A 17,207-nucleotide genomic window follows, 5' to 3' on the forward strand; every position below is an offset into this window, starting at 1 on the left:
CTTAACTTTTTTAAAACATGTTCAATGTGCCCCTTCCATGACTTGACAGTTGTTGAATGTAACCTCTAATATTTACAGTAAATTTCTACAATATGACAACTTGGTATCAGAATTAATTAAATTTGGTGTTCAAATCATGTAATATTCAAATTTTGAACAAAAAAATTCTAATAATTTGTTCATTCCATAACTATAATTACATTCATTACATTTCACTTAGTTATTTCACTAAGGAAGTTATCTATGTGGTAGATATTCTCAGATTCCAGTCTTATGAAAATATAAAGACACATAGTATAAGTAGACATGCTAAAACATATGCTGAATAGCTCTTTGAGAGATATGCTGACTATTGATTTTTGTTATATGATCAGCAGTAGGTTACCTTGCTGAGCCTGGTACAAAGCCTAGCATCAGGTGGGGGCATTGGCCATTACTGTAATTGGTTTGTTTGGAGAATGGACTTGGAGCCAGTTGTAGATCAGTGTGTATACACACACAGGAAGAGAACTGTAAGTCAGAGTTCAACACCCCATTTCTGGGCATTAATGCAACCTTCATCAATTATTTTTAGCATCACTTAATTTCCATCAATGTAAACCATTTCTGTATAGTGCTGTTTCATTTAACCACAGATCATAACAGCTGATAGTGCAGTGGACCATATCCTATGATAATATGTGTTTTCAGACTTGCATAATGATACAAAACAAGGTGCTATGCTAATTTGTGATATTAACGTTGGTGAATAAATTCTAGAATTTATTCATTCATTCATTTATTGTAAAATTACCTGCAAATCTTATATCTAATTAATGTTCATTGCTATCATAAACATAATTGTTTTAATCTTAATTTAACTCATTCTATTTACAGATGGTGAATCAATAGTGCGGTTCTGCTATATTATATAGGAACCATACAAAAAGGGGGTTTTCCATTTTATAAAATTGTGTGTTTTTGACTTAATAACCTCTGAACCAAATATTCTAATAATGGCTGCCATAAATGCTAAAAGTTCAGCACTGATAGGAACAGAAGCACTCTCTATGCCAAAGCCACATAGTAAGACTTTATCAAAAGCTTGTGGAAGGTTTGAAAAAAGAATTTGTCCTGAAATATCCTTAAAAAATTTTCTAGATTTTCTTCATACAGCTTATCAAATCAATGAAGCCATTGAAGGTGTTCCAAATTATCTAACTGACAGACATGATATTGATTGGCAAAACATTGCAATGAATGAGTTTGCTTCCTCTTTGCTTGTAATGAAAGAAGACAATTCTCATCCTAAAACAAGCCTAGAGACTTTCAGTGAGACGATTGATAAGGAAGTTCTGAACAGTTCTCTAACGAAGCAGTCCAAGACTGTTCCCAACATATCAAGTGTTGACTGTAATGAGCTTGAAGAAAATGTATATGAGAGAACAAAGGAGATACAGTCAGATGCAAGTTCAGAAATTTCAGAACATGATATACGGAGTGAGGTGTCCAAAAACAGTATAGGCAACAAAACTGGTATACCCATAGAAGACATACAGAATAGCAGCAATTTGAATGATACTACAAGATATCCATTGCTAAAGGAGGAAATGTTATCCGATCTGAAGAAACCTTCAAACCAATTTACTACAAGCCAAACAAAGAGTAAGTTACTCATGTCAGGTAAATACACAGAGAGTAAAAGGAAAACGATATCAAGCAAGAAGTGTGCTCTGTCTGACTGTAAATTTAAGACGACAAACGAAGATAACAACAGTTTTGAACATTTAATGAAACGTAAATTAAATGAAGTAATTCAGGAAGGTTTATTTGATTCAATATTGCCATATGTTGTACCAAAGCAATCATCTACTCATCCTGCAATGAAGAAACCATCAAACCCAGACAAAAGTAAAGCCTTTTCAGTGACCTCCCTTGACAAATCTGCATCTGGCCCATTCCCTAAGGAGAAAGTGGTTGTAAATAACCGGAAGAAATCAATATCAGGAGAGTAAGTCACAAATAAGTTACATCATTTAGTACAAATTTGTAATTTCCCTATTTACTTGCTCATGCATAAAAATGCCTTTTTAGGAACTGTTAGAACAATTTCCTACTGGATCACATATTAATAAATTTGTTGAATAATTCTAGGGCTGAAGTGGAGATACATGTATGTGATGAGGTGAAGAATGTGAAGCGAGATTTCCGATGCCCTCAGAAACTTCTGGTTAACAAAATGGGATACTTTGCTGAAGTAACAACAGGTGAAATATTGTATAGGAACTACATGTTTCAGTCCAATCTTCCATTTATTTGTCAATATTTCATTCTAGTCTTATTACAGAATTTTATTTCTATATTTTTTTTTTCCTTGGCACTACAGCCCCAGTGGGCCTAGGCCTACCTCCATGAACTTCTCCATTCACTTCAGTTTTTCTAGATCTTAGACATACGGTAGGACTCCTTAGGCTGGTGATCAGCTTGTCGCAAGGCCTCTACCTGTACACAAACACAAAAAAGCACACAAACATCCATGCCCTGAGTGGGATTCGAACCCACGATCCCGGTTTCTGAGCGAGCGAAGACAGTGCATGCCTTAGACCGCTCGGCTACCGTGACCAGCTTACTTCTATATACACAAGTTTAATTTTCACTTAGGTCAGAAGCTTGAAGATATGGATATATCAGTGCATTGCGACATCACAATATTTGACTGGCTAATGCGCTGGGTGAAGAAGGATTCTTTATCAGAGGACAGTTCACCTAAGCTTGGTAGGTATTCATCGGTCTTACTTCTACTTTCTAAGTTGAGCTTATGTGTAGATGTAATATTAACTTAGCTACTCTGTCCACACTCTTTCCACCCATAATGCCACAAGTGTTCGTTCACTGCTTTTTCTTATATAACCCATTCCATTGAAAGTGTAATTAAATTCATGCAAACTTTCAAACTTCTACTAAATTTTACTTCTTTATAATCTTTTATTAGATGCAGAGAATGAAGATACATAATAGGTCAAAATTTCAACTGAAACTAGAAAGAAATCCTTTTAATTTTTGAAAATAATGGTACCTTATTTCCCATTTAGTTGCTAAGATTATATGTTGTATACTGGATTTATATATTGCAAAGATCTCAGAGAAAATATTTGAAAAAGAATCTCACAAACATAAGCATAAATAGAAATCTAGGCATCTTCCCCCACCCCCAGATGTTTGGAAAAAAATCAAAATAGAAAATAGTAGAAAACATACCATGTACTAATTCTGAAAATTAAAACTGTTTACAAGGTGGTTATTTGTTTATCCTGAATGTCCTGGAATTATAAATTGACCGAGGTCAATATCTATATTGCTTGATATTATATAATATATGGAATAATATGTTAATGTAATTGAATGTCTCCAAATATGAAATTAAGTGAGTCTAAGAAAAGTTTGCTTGGTGACCAGGAAAGGATGATCTAGTTGCTATTACTGGATAGTGAAATCACTTTTTTGGTAGGTTGGTTTGTAGATGTTTCAGAGAATCTGGCTGTCTCAATCTTTAAGGCCTGGCACTCATTTTTGGTCAAGAGGCAGTGGGGAATTTGACGCTCTGATTGATGGCTTTGTGACAATTTGGAAGCAGATTAAAACTTACTTTCCTTTTATGGGCTGATATTCTTTCTTTTGTCTGATGAATCTTGGCGAGAGAGGCAGAGAAGAGAGAAAGAAATGTCATCAGTTCTTTTTATTTGGATTGAGTAGTATGTGATGATTTGGAATTTTTATAGCATTTTTCTGCTGTTTCACTAACTGCATTATTGTCTCCCAGGCTGGATTAAGCTGGTAACTGCATAAATTTTCTTGTGGATACAGCATGATTTTTTACATAGAATGTCAGTGGTCCTAGTTTATTGCACATTTAGTCATTGCAGGATGCTCTGTATTTTCCATTTGAAGGTGTCTCTTATGATAGGGATGCAACAGTTCATTAGAGAACAAACAGAACCTATCAACATAATGAACAAAATGAAAAAATCAGTTACCCTTGTTTCCAGATTATAATTTGACATACACCTCTACCTACTGGCACTGGGTTTAACATAGATATATATTTTGTATTGTATTGAAGATGCTGGCAATGTGGTACCAATCTTGGTGTCAGCAGCATTCTTACAAATGGACCCGTTGCTGCAGGATTGTCTTGTGTTCTGTCACCAACATATGAATGAAATAGCCAAGACATCCACCAACCTGGCTTGCCTTAATGATAGTATCCTGACTAGGTAAGCTAGTTTCGCATTTTAAAGTTAAAAATATGTCTACCATTCATAATACAAGGTTATTCATAAGTCAGTGAAATTTTTTAAAAATTTACAATAAATAAACTACGCAATGGATACCAAATTTTATTACACTGAAATAGAGATAAACTCACCAAGTCTTTTCTACCTAGTTCACATATGCTCAATGTGTCCACCTTTGCTGATACAGCAGACATCTATGTGATAATCTGTTTCCTCCCACACTCATATCAGCATATCACGATTGAACAGAGCCACAGCAGCGGTGATACAGTTGTGAAGATCCCTGAGATTAGCAGGCAATGGAGGCTTTAGAAAACTTGGAGAGTTTCATTCTATATTGGCATAACAATTACCACGATCCGATGCATAGTTTATTTGTTGTGGATTTTTAAAATGTTTCACAGACTTATGAATAACCCTGTATATACTAATTACTAAATTAATGTCTTTGGGATTTCTCATCGAATGAGGGCCCTCAGTGATCAGAGTCATGGTATAATACAAGTGGCCTCTAGTCAGTATCCCTGGGATATGTTCTGTTGATATGAAAGAACAGTAATGACACAAATTTCGGCTTTCATGCTGAAGAAGGAAATATGAAACATCCAGAGTTGGTTTCTAATCATCATGTAGTGACAGCAAGTCAGAAAAGTGTAGCATTATATATTAAAATAACATGCCACAAAGGATCAAATTTTTCACTGACATTATTTCCTAATTGACTTTTGTTTCTGTGTAGACTAGCAAATCTCTTCTCCAACTCTGATGTGGAAGGTCTTCATGATAAGAAGGATAAGATTCAGAGCCGTCTGTACTGCAAGTTGATTTTGGCTTTGACAGAGACAAGTCCTGAACCTGCCCGTGGCCATTTTGCAAGTCTTGCAAATGTATACAAATGTGGAAAATGTGACAAACTCATTCTTCGTCAGTTGGGAGGGCGCATTCTCTGCAAACCAAGCAATATGAAGATGGATCATTTCGGAAATATACATGGAAATCATGTTAGGTAATATGCCATGACTCACCTTCTACTGATAATGTGAGTCACGCGATTACATCTGAAATTCCAAATTTTCCTTAATGGAACAATAGAGAAAACTTCCACATTTAGGATGAAAGAGTGCAAGCTAATATTTAGATAAAATGTCCCAATATGAGAACTTCATGATCTATTAGATCGATGATTTCCAGTGCCATTCTGAAAAATATTGTTAGTTGTAATACTGATTTTAAATATCATTTGTGCCATTAGCTACACTTACTTACGTGTAGCCTGATGATTACATTGTCTAACTGATGATTTATTGTTCCAGAAAATTAACCTTTAACTGAATCAGTAGAAAACTTCTGCCATGTAAAGGTTTGAAATCTCTGTTAGTGCTAGAGAGCATTCTTGCATAGAATGGACTGAAATATAAACTTAGTACTTAATCATTTTCCCAACTTTGGCCCAAGCTACAAGCATACTTTCAACTGCAGTACAGTAACATTTCCTTTACACATAATGTGCGTATGTTCCAAGTCTGTGGAGATGATGGTAAGTGTTAGAGTGATAATGGAAAAGAAATACAAAGAGTTTTCATCATGATTTAATTCAAGATCATTTCTGTATTCTAATTTGTTTGATCACACTAATACATTGTTATTGCCTGAAAAATTCATTCATAATTTCAGAACTTGTAAACCACTAGGCAACTTAAGACCACACGCCAAATACAGCTATTCCTTAAGATGATGAAGGCAGAAATTTTTAATATAGAAAAATCTGATGATCTTCGTGAATGCAATTTTATACTCTCAAAATTAACTTTTTCCTGATTTTATGCATTTTTCATTTGGTTCCAGCCAAATGGCCATAAGAAATGTTGAATTTTAACCAATTTTATGTTTCTTCAAATTTAAGATTTTCTTGAATTCACACTTCATCTTTGTGTTCTGGCAATGGACATTTATCTAATCTAACATTTAAAGCATTTTATTTCAGAAAATCAGAGTATATACCAGCGCCGTGAAACTCATGTTCAAGGCTTTTGCTAGTTAAAGAGCCATATATTTGCATATGAAATTTTTTAAACCTTATGTGATGGTGCATACAGACTGAGATATTGAGGGGAAAAAAGGAATAAATGTCCTGCTGTGGTTAAAGAAATAGCAATGTATATAGAGTATGTAAGATTTTAGGTTTTCACGGCGGTGACTATGAAGAAAGCAGTCTTCTGGGATGTGGCGCCATGTAGATGTGGTGTTAACCGACGTTTTGGAGGAACGTATCGCCTCCATCTTCAGGGTAGAAGGAAAAATAAGAAAATCTGCAAGCGAAGAGACAGTGAGACGAGGTGCAAGCAGACTAATGTTGGAAATAAACTCAGCTATGTGAGAACAGGGAAGGGAGGGGGGGAGTCTACAGGGGGAAATCAGTGGAGAGGGAGAGGGGAAGGGTCTGGGACAGGAGCAAGGTTATAGCAGGTATAGGATGTGTGGGAGAAAGGCAAGGTTAATGGGAGGGCATTAACACTTAATCTGGGGGGTTGCTATGGGAGTCAGTCATGGACTGTGTGGCCTTCTCCCCCGACACAATATCCTATACCTACTCTAACCTTGCAAAGGCTCCCCCAGACCTTTCCCCTCTCCCTTTCCACTGATTTCCCATGTAGACCTGTTCCTTCCTTTCCTGCTCTCATATAGCTGAGTTTATTTCCGGCATTAGTCTGCTTGCACCCCTTCTCACTGTTTCTTCACTTGCAGATTTTCTTATTTTTCCTTCTACCCTGAAGATGGAGGCGATACGTTCCTCCAAAACATCGGTTAACACCACATATACATGGCGCCATGTCCCAGAAGACTGCTTTCTTCATATATAGAGTAGTGTATGAACATTTACATTGTATGACTGAAATGACTTACCGGAGTCACAGTATAAAGCAACCCGTTTTTTCCGTTACAGTTCATCATATTCAGTTTTCTGATTTTACACTGTTCTCAGTTTTACATTTGTTTGAGTGGTCAGTTCAAAAATGAAAAGTCAAGATTTCACTTATGTATGAATTGTAGACACACATGACTGGGATTGCCCAAATTCTTCTCAAGTAGCCACCATAGTAATGTTGCTGTATCCTTATTTCAGACTTCAGCTCTCGTTGGTATTTGGCTGAAATCAATGTACAGAAGTTTAGTTTGGTTTCTGTAATTACTCAACTGTTATATTTTGGCACAGTGTTTCATAATTCATACTCTTCTCCTAATATAGCTCTGTTAATTAAATTAAAGATATGTTTCACTTATTTATTATGTGCTTTTCCAGCCTGCTAATATGTATGGAGAACTAACGTTCAGTTTACCTTTTCTTCTACATTACTTACTTACTTATGGAGCTGAGCCCTTCTTGAGGAGAAACCAAATCTGCAGCTACTCAAAAATTTACCAGCATTTTATGGAACCTGAAGGTCCATAACCATGTTCACAAGAGCTGTCCACTGGTTCCCATACTGAGACAGATCAATGCAATCCATACCCTCCCATCCTTTCTCTCTAAGATCCATTTTAATATTGTCCACCCACCTATATCTTGAATGAATCAATATATAAAGGGTGGGCCTTCTCGGCCCTTGCACCACGATCTACAGTGGTCTATTGTCTTGGTCTGACCTCAAAATTCTCTTTATGTTGTTTTCTTTTCTTATTTCAATGCTTTTCCCAGTATACATATAATTTTATGCTATCTTTAGCCACTTATCTCCATCCATTCTATCTGAATAGCCCCTCCAGCTCTCCCTTCACATTCAATTAATGGTCTTAGAGAGTTACTTCTAGTTTTATTTTTTCTTTGACCACTATGCTACAAGCCGGAAGGTCGCGGGTTCAAGTCCTGATGAGGTCATTGGATTTTTTTCAATTTACTTAATCCTTCCAGCCGCACTATGGCCCTGGGGTTGACTCAATCTCTAACAGAAATGAGTACCAGGAATTAATTAAATAATTTTCCTGGGGAGTAAAGCGCGGCTGGCGCGTAAGGCTGACAACCTTACCGCCATCTTTGAGCAGATTGTCTAGATAATATGGGACCCTCAACGTCTCACAACCCTATGGGCCTTCACAGCCTGTTACAGGAATAGCTTTACTTTTTCCTTTTTTTTCATCAAAATTATATTTTGATACCAGAGTTTGTCACTGACTTAACCAATATTCACCAAGACCAACCAGTTTGTTATGTATATATATTCATTCATTCATTCATCTGTAATCTGTCAAGGTGACAGGTCCACAGTCTCTTCCAAAACAGTTCCTCCACTTGATGCGATCGAGAGCTTTCTCCTTCAAATGAAAATATCCTCTTCCATCCCCAAGGTCATCCAGCATCTTCTTACGTCTTCTTCCTCGTCTTCTGGTCACTTCTATCTGCCCCTCTATCTTTCCTTCGATAACTTCTTTTAGAAGGTAGTTACCGCGTAAGATATGACCAATCCAATTAGCCTTCTGTTTTCTTATTTCGTGTAGGATATTCCTCTGCTCACTGACTCTAAATAACACTTCTTCATTTCTCACATAATTGGTCCAACTGATCTTCTCCATCCTTCTCCAACACCACATTTCGAAGGTATATATATGTAGCATAGTATTTATTTGTGGAAAGGAAGGGTAAGATTTGTATCACTATGTGAAGCTAACATTTGCTTTCAGGGACCCAAGCTGGAATCTGAATGATTATATTCGGTGCTTAAGGCAGGAGCTGAAGTGTTGGCGTCGCACATATTGGCGATTATGGGGAGATTGTCACTTTCTATATTGCAGTTTTTGCCATAATTACTTCCCAGTTTACCAGATGCAGTGGTGCTACCACCATCCAGAGCCACCACAGTTCTTCACCATGGAACATCAACGTGCTATGGCATTTCCTATTGGTCGCTATCCTTGTTGTGGGGAAAGGGCCTATCGCTTTGAGGTTTTCAGCAGCCAGTCAGTGAGTGTCATAGTCACTTTAAACATGAACTTCCATAATTCCTAATTAAAAACTAATTAACTTTTTGAAGCAGAATATTTCTTGAGAAGCAAATAGTTTCTCGGTTAGTGAAGAAATTCTCTGCATTTTTCAAATTCCAGAGGTTTATTGGAGCCCACCATTTGCCCCCTATCATGAGCCAAATGAATCTACTCAACATCACCCTACCATATTTCTTTAATATCCATTCTAGTAGTACTTGCCATAAACATCAGCTTTTTCTTTAATTGATGTTACTTTTTACTATAAAAGTAAATAGTATAAATATGCACTCCAATTTGGAATAGAGAGCTGGGATAGCTCAGCCTGTGTAGCGATGAGCTATAGGCTGGATGACCAGGGTTCAATTCCTGACAGGGGCAAGAGATTTTTCTCTGATCCACAGTGTGCAGAATGGCTCATACAACCTCCTACCCATCAGATACAAGGAGCTCTTGACCTGGGTATAAAGCAGTTGGGTCTTGAAGCTGACCACTGATTGCCATTTAGTGCTGAGGCCAATAATGGTGGAGCTATACCCGCACTCTCACATATGTCTTCATGGTGTGGTGCTTAACTAATTAAGCACATGGTAACTTACTTATTTTACTTTACTCCAATTTGGAATACACAGACTTTTCAAATGCATTCTTTGCTATTTTTCATATGTCATAGACCTTAATACTTATTTAACTTGGATGAAAAAACAAGTCACACTGCATATACCTTACTGCACAGAATAAAAAATTACAATTCTTTGCATGTCATCAAATATTCAACACACAAAAAGAGTGTTTATAATAAATGGTGTAGGTTTCAGCAAGATCTGAAGTGGAGGTTATATTTGGGTAAAACAAATTAAAACCAAATTTGCCCTATGACATTTAACAAGATGTGCAATATAAAAATTAATCTAAATCCATTCATTAGTTTTTGTGATAAAACATAGTTGGGTGGACTTAACTACTCGATGCATTACATTACATAACATTCACTTCATGCATCTTGTGCAAAAGCACATGAGAGAAGTCACAATCTAATGTGCATGCATTGAATTTTCTGAGGTATTCCTTGTTTCATGGTTCACCCTCAAGATGGATAACTTATGATTAATATAGCAATTAAACCTAACCAAACAATGGAGTGGGGAAAGCAGTACAGTTAGGTGTCCCCATAGAAATATCACGGAGTTGCTAGTCCTAATGCGGTATGGCTTGCCTATGAGAGGAATGTGGTGCCTTGAATTAAACGACACTTTTTAAGATAGACTTTAAAGGATTCTGACGATGGTGTATACTGTACTTCTTCTGGCTTATTTTGGACTTCATCCATCGTCTGGTATGTAAAAGTCAAAAGACCACAACGTTTTGGAGACTGGATCTGTCTCCATCTTCAGGTGGGTAGGGAAGGATAAAACCTACTCAGTTGGGCCCGTTAGAAAGAGCTAGTCTCAATCACTGGGCCATGTTGTGGTCTTTTGTCTTTTACATACCAGACAATGGATGAAGTCCAAAATAAGCCAGAAGAAGGCACTTTTTAAGTATATTATAGACACACAATAAGTGTTTTAGAATATATATATATTTTTTACAGGTAAACTTCAAAATTGGTGAATGTTAAAATCAGGCTACTGATGTTATGTCAGTCAACAGTCATATTAATAGCATTTGTGACACTTAGAGAAGTATCTCTGGTGTGAAACTTGACATTCTTACTGCTTTGAAAGAAACTATTTTCTGGGATGCCACACTATGCAGTCTCATAGATTGGTACAAAATATGAGATCTTATTGTTTACAGTAACAAATTTCTGTTTCAGGGTTGTCAATTTAAAGAGCATACTCTTGTTTTGAACTCTCCTAGAGATATTGAAGTCCACAATTTGTTTATGAAACATCAGAACATGATAATGTTAGAGCCTCCAAAACTTCAATTTCCTGAGAGGCTCACACGACTTGTTAGTAACAGAGGTAACAATGAATGAATTAGTTCACAAAGAGTAAGTGAGATGAAAAGAAAATATTTTAATCTTCAGATTTAAGTAATGGCAGACTACTGTGATCAGTGTTTAACAAAGTAAAATTAGTCATCTATATTACAGTTAACACAACTTTTTATTAATTGAGAACCCAACTTGGACTACCTATCCAACAAAGTGACCATAATCACTTCTGTAGCTTCGATACACAATATGTTCTAGCTCTGATTTCCTTGTGTAATTCATGATTCTTGGAAAACAGTTATCTTTTCATTTACAAACATATCAGAATGCAGTCAGGTTACAACATAAGGAATTATTTGTTACTTATTTTATCTTAATTGGTGACGAGACATATTCTGAATTCAAATATCATCCTCGGGGGTATCTGAACATGGTACACAATGCAATGGAAAAAGAGTTATTTTTTATTTGAGGTTCTCATGGCAACAACTGGCAAGATCTTTTAGGATGTTATGCAGGTAGATTATTACTGGTATTTCAGAGGAATCTGCTTCCTCCAAAATATTGGTAACAATCTACCAGACTACAATGTGTCACATTCCAGAAGACACTAATACTCAGTTACATTTTTGTCAAGTAGTTTGCTTCAGTTATTCTCAAGAAATGTTATACATGGACTCTGACTTTCAGGATGTAACAGTAAAGGCAATTATGTTTTATCACACATCATTTTATTCCAGACATAGCTATTTGGGGTTTCAGGCTTTTGAGCTCTTCTCAGAAAATCATTAATATCAGACAGGAGTGCCATGGTAATAGAGAGAAAGAGCAGTGAAACAGGAGTTGTATGAATCTGAAACACCCATAAGTTGTCATGTAGCAATATCTTAGTGATATAAATATACTGATAAGCGTGAGTACAGTTAACTCTGGCCATTTGTTTCAATAATTAGGTTGGAGACAGCCATTTCTTAGTTCAGGTATAGCAGTTTGGTCAAACATAGATACTAACTATACTGATAATACCATAATGTATGTTTCAATCTCAGACCTCATACTTCAGAACTACTAACCCAAAGTTGTTTTATTATTAGCATAATTTTCTTCTGTTGTCAGAAATTGAAATTTTAAATACAAATCACAACAGTCTAATTACAAGCTTTGGGCATTGCATCACATGATAATATTAAGAATCAGTTATTGTACGAACTGTCAGTGTAGAATATCTGAGAGTCTGGGAGACCATCAAATGTTTGGAGTTAGGCTACTACACCACCACAAGGAATATTTCTTCCCTCACACTAACAACTTTAACAAAATCTGTCAGCAGCAAGTGAAAGACAGAGAAAAATGTTCTTTCATTTTGTCTAGTACTTGCCTATCAAATGTAGATACTGTGCTTAACAGCAGCTTAGTATGGTATTTATTCCACCACTATATAATTTGTTTCCAAATGCTGCATTTCTCTTGTGTCACCCAGGATCACAGACATTGTGCACAAATTGTTTATAGCCCTTATAAGTTTGAGGGGAGGTCAAACGAAAATAAATACACAGTTGATGAGGTGGAAGAGGGATGAAACCTATGTATCTTCCATAGACAAATTACTGATATAATGTCTTAAAGACTCTGCCCTCACTTGAAAAATATGCAAAGGTTTGGTCCCCAGTGTGAAACTAACAGACAGTTGATGCAGTATTTTATAATAATCAGTAACCATTACTGCAACACTATTCTACAGACTATTTAATTTAAAAAATTTGAAATGAGGAATGCTATATTGAAAGAAACTGTTACCAATATTGTCACATCTACTTTAGATTCTGAAAGTTAATGTGAGATAGTTGTAATTCTTATACACATAATATGGTAAGATTACTTTCCTTATTACATTCTCTAAAAAATTATCAGGTTCTTTGTAATTTTAGAGCCTGGAAGAGATGACACTGACAGTCGAGAAGTGCTCTGGTGGGATGGAGTTGAGTTGGCACAACCACCACCCAGGCAGGGTCTTCTTGCAAAAGTATGGGAGACACATCAGAAGAAAGAACGGCAACAGATCTCTGGTGATTACTACATATATCTATATCATGTGCTTCTTTACATTCTGTATCAGAATGACTAATATTTAGAGAGATTTATGAATTCCTTCTTTTTCTGAATAAATATTTTTAGTTTAACTTTCTCTCAAAATGTATTATGAATACTCTCTAAGCACATTATTTGGAAATTTGCATGTGCAGAATCCACCACACAACTTCATGGTAAACACTGAGAAGTAAATTTCCCTAGATAAAATTTAAACCTTACACAATTTCTGCAGAACAGTTATTAAGTTTATATGTGTTGTGGCAACATGATATAAGTATTTGCACTTACAGCTCTACCGTTTGTTTCTTTAACCTAAAATAAGATGCAAATATGTCTTGATAAAATTTCAGTTTATGAATTATTTTTTTGGAAAACTCAATTAGAGTTGAGTGTGATGTGGGAACAATGCATGTGATCCAAGAATTGGTGAGGTGGTAACGTCTTGTAGCTGTTACAGCCAGTATCACGTTGCACTGTTGTAGTTCCATAGTTTTCATTTTATTTGTAATTATGGATTTTTCCATCATACTATTGTCAGCCTCTAATTAGTTAGGTGAGGTTTGATTGTTATTTTATGTTTTATTGTTTTATTTTTCATGACATTTAGTAGACAGTTACAGTACTTCGCTTGTGTTACTACTATAGTACCTCCTGTCATTACACTCTAAATGCATCTAACCAAAATTCTATTATTATTTGACTACCATATTGAGGACACAGTCTTCCTTGATTATGTTCTAGGTTGCAATGAGGTGATATTTTCACAGAAAGACTTTTCAGTGTACATAGCAGACATTACTGGGCATTCCAGGATCCACATGTCATTTGGAAAAATGGTTCCAAAGTGCAATAGTGAATCAGTGTGTGGGCTAGTTACAACTGTGCCATAGGTCTCTGCTGCCTGTTAGTCAAACTGCATGCACAATCCACTACATCTTTCTTTTTGTATGAAGTTTTTATCATCTTTGCAATGAAAGATGCAAAAATACACACATTTGCTTCCACCTGTCTCACTCTGTACAAATATAACAACAGAAAAAGCAATGAATGGAGTTTTATGACATTTTATTTTGATTGGTAGTTTTGCTAAATTCTGTTGGTTGAAATCATACAGTGATAACAGATATTATTGTCTTTGTGTCACTTCCTGACTTTAATTTTGTTTTAGAATTCTGAAGCCAAAACCAGAATCGTTTTGCAAACATAGCTTTAGAGCATGCATGCCATCATTTTTTTCCTCCTGTTTAATAAACAGGCACAATAATAGATTCTTTTACTTGGCTGCCAATGGCAGACAACTTGCACTTAGGAATTCCATTGACTTACTGGTATAGAAATTTTGATGTTAATTTTAGGTGTTTCTTCAAGGAATAACAGCAGTTCCAGCAGTGGCACAAATAATGTTACTAGCAGACCAGTTACAACATGTGGACATCCACCTGTAGGAAGGCAGATGTCAGTTGCTGAGGTAACCAGCAGTCCTGGCAGTAATCCAGATGTAGATAATTCATCCACCAATGATGACAGCAGTAGCAGCGGCAGCAGTAGCAGTAGTAGTGATTCTGACAATCACTCAGAAGAATCTGGTCATGTCCCAGTCCGCTCTGTGACAGCTAAGCCCCGACACACTGAAGTTCATCAGTACTATAGATCTGCCAAGAATAGGTTAGGACTGTTGCCTTTTGCTTGCTTCTAATAGGAAAACATAGAACACGGTGCTATTTTCTCCTCCTACTGGTGCCTGATCTCTTGAAAATGAAAACCTTTATGCCTTTTGCATGAAAAGAATCATTTTAAAATTTCGCCATTTCATGTATATATTTTTAATGATGGTGCCATTTATGTGGTGGCCAAACCCCTTTACAACTAAAAACCAGATTTATTTTACAAGAATACACTTCTAAGTATTAGAAATAAAAGTATATGCAAGTATATAAACCATTTGTTTTAAATGTTAAAAGCCATGCCATTAATTTTATGCTCCCTTAATGTGGAACAAAATCATTCCAGTTAACATAAGAATGTGAAATTTTATAGTATGGTAGAACTTTGAAAGATACATATTGCTACTTTTAATGAAGTAATTTGTTCTCAAACCAGTGCCTGAGTGACATAATTACATACTTTTCACCAGGTAGTGCTACACTTTGGACATAATAATAAATACATGAACATCAGTGTTTGAAACATTTCCTGATGATTCAAAAGTGTCATCTATGAAACAGTGAGAACTTCCAGTGCTAGCAATGCCAACACCATGAAAGTAACTTGTTGACTATTGTGCATTTGTAAACTAAATTGGGTTTGAGGGTGAACTAAAATTCTTAAAGGAATAGGGCTGATGCCACAGGAATGCTATTACTGGGTAAGAAGTGCTGTGACAGCATTATCATTTGCAGTCTCAAGTTTAAAGAAAGTACAGATTGACTTCACTATGAAAGAAAAATATTCATAAAACATGTGGTGTGTAAGCTTTGTCAAAGCTATGAATACAGATTTCTCACACTTTTCTTGCAATATCAGATCATTTTTCATAATAAATTAGGCGTTTTTTGCCTTTCATGTCAATGATTTACACAACTTTTTTTAACAATTTTGTCATTGCCACTGTCTCTTCTCTTTTATATATATTTGAAGAGTATGTGCCATTAAGACAAAATATGCGAGGTCAAGGTGNAATCCTCTCCATTGTTAAGAATTTCAGATAGATCTTTGAAGAGTATGTGCCATTAAGACAAAATATGCGAGGTCAAGGTGACATTATTTCTTACTGTCAGACTTCATATGGCCAATGTTAGAAATACAGAAATTGACAGCTTTCCTCCATACCTCCATTGGCCAGTCTTAGCTTCTATGATAAATGAAGTAGAGTTGTACCTACAATTGCAAAGCTGTATTTTAGAGGAACATTATGTAAAATCTTTTGTATTATAGTTTCATCACTGTTTTTCTTCATTATTCAAGGTTATGTAAGATAAATTGAAATCTATAAATATATTTTAACAAAAATATATAATTTTCCTCTTGTTTTACATGGGTGTCCAACTTCATTGCTCACCCTGAAAGAAAAATCTAGATTGAGGATATTTCATGACAGAAGTGCTAATGAGAATATTTTCACTATCATCTTTAAGGAAAACTATCTACAAAATATGTTATGGGTAGATGTCTTTGCAAATTCTATTACTAATTAAACAATGAACCACTACTGCACCAAAATGGATTGAAAACTGAATTACTTACTCTTCGCTATATGGTCAACAAATGGCTGCTGATCAGGAAATTCCTTGTTTCAATAGTATGTCAAAATTAAATACCCTCAATACAAAAGCTATTGGACCCTGACTTATGCTACTTCAAATCAATTAATCTCACTACTGTAACCGTACGCATCCTTCACGGAGGTGTCTTATTTGTTTGTAAGTAATGATTAAGTTTAGCTGTGGAAATAGGATGCTCCTGAGGGATCAAGGTCCTCTGAACTGCCCTTTTGTTACGAGGGACAGAAGGGAGGTTGGTGAGTCCATTGCATTCAGGGGGGAGTAGGTATACCTTCTTTCGTCTGTGCCTGTGGGGGTGAAGGACCTGTGGATAGAAGCTTTGAGAAGGTGGGTAGACCAGAAGGGGTCCGTGCCTTTGGTCATGTAGCCCTCCCAGTGGAAGGTTCGAGATGGGAGTAAGAACGTGGTTTCTGGGAGGAGCAGCGGTGGTATTTGAGTAGTGAGGGAGTAGAAGCCAGGGAGTGAGGGTGTTCATGTGGAACCTGTACTGAGGGATTAACCGATCGAGCCTGCATCCAAAACGACGTAAGCGAGCCAACACCCATGTACCCCTGGGATACAAGACTCATACCACTGAATTTAGCCGAGGCACTACCCCGTGAGGAAGTAAAGCGTGTGGGGGTGGGTGTACTACTGACAACCTAT

The 17,207-nt window shown here is 36.2% G+C and overlaps 1 protein-coding gene across 4 annotated transcripts in view; it reads left to right on the forward strand.

Annotated features, from left to right (window-relative positions):
* Positions 1 to 17,207, forward strand: part of LOC111871884 (uncharacterized protein KIAA1841 homolog) — a 27,408-nt gene continuing 10,201 nt past the window's right edge. For 2 of the 4 annotated variants that reach the window (XM_033754438.1, XM_033754440.1), the window contains exons 1-9: positions 1 to 1,990; positions 2,134 to 2,246; positions 2,641 to 2,754; positions 4,100 to 4,253; positions 5,014 to 5,280; positions 8,952 to 9,231; positions 11,068 to 11,218; positions 13,119 to 13,256; positions 14,637 to 14,946. In XM_033754438.1, the coding sequence (XP_033610329.1) occupies positions 996 to 1,990; positions 2,134 to 2,246; positions 2,641 to 2,754; positions 4,100 to 4,253; positions 5,014 to 5,280; positions 8,952 to 9,231; positions 11,068 to 11,218; positions 13,119 to 13,256; positions 14,637 to 14,946 (2,522 nt within the window). In that variant the 5' untranslated portion in view covers positions 1 to 995. The remainder of the gene's footprint in view (positions 1,991 to 2,133; positions 2,247 to 2,640; positions 2,755 to 4,099; positions 4,254 to 5,013; positions 5,281 to 8,951; positions 9,232 to 11,067; positions 11,219 to 13,118; positions 13,257 to 14,636; positions 14,947 to 17,207) is intronic. The other 2 variants (XM_023865266.2, XM_033754439.1) reach the window with 2 other exon arrangements.

This window comes from Cryptotermes secundus, unplaced genomic scaffold (genome assembly GCF_002891405.2).
Source record: "Cryptotermes secundus unplaced genomic scaffold, Csec_1.0 scaffold1350, whole genome shotgun sequence".
NCBI lineage: Eukaryota > Metazoa > Arthropoda > Insecta > Blattodea > Kalotermitidae > Cryptotermes > Cryptotermes secundus.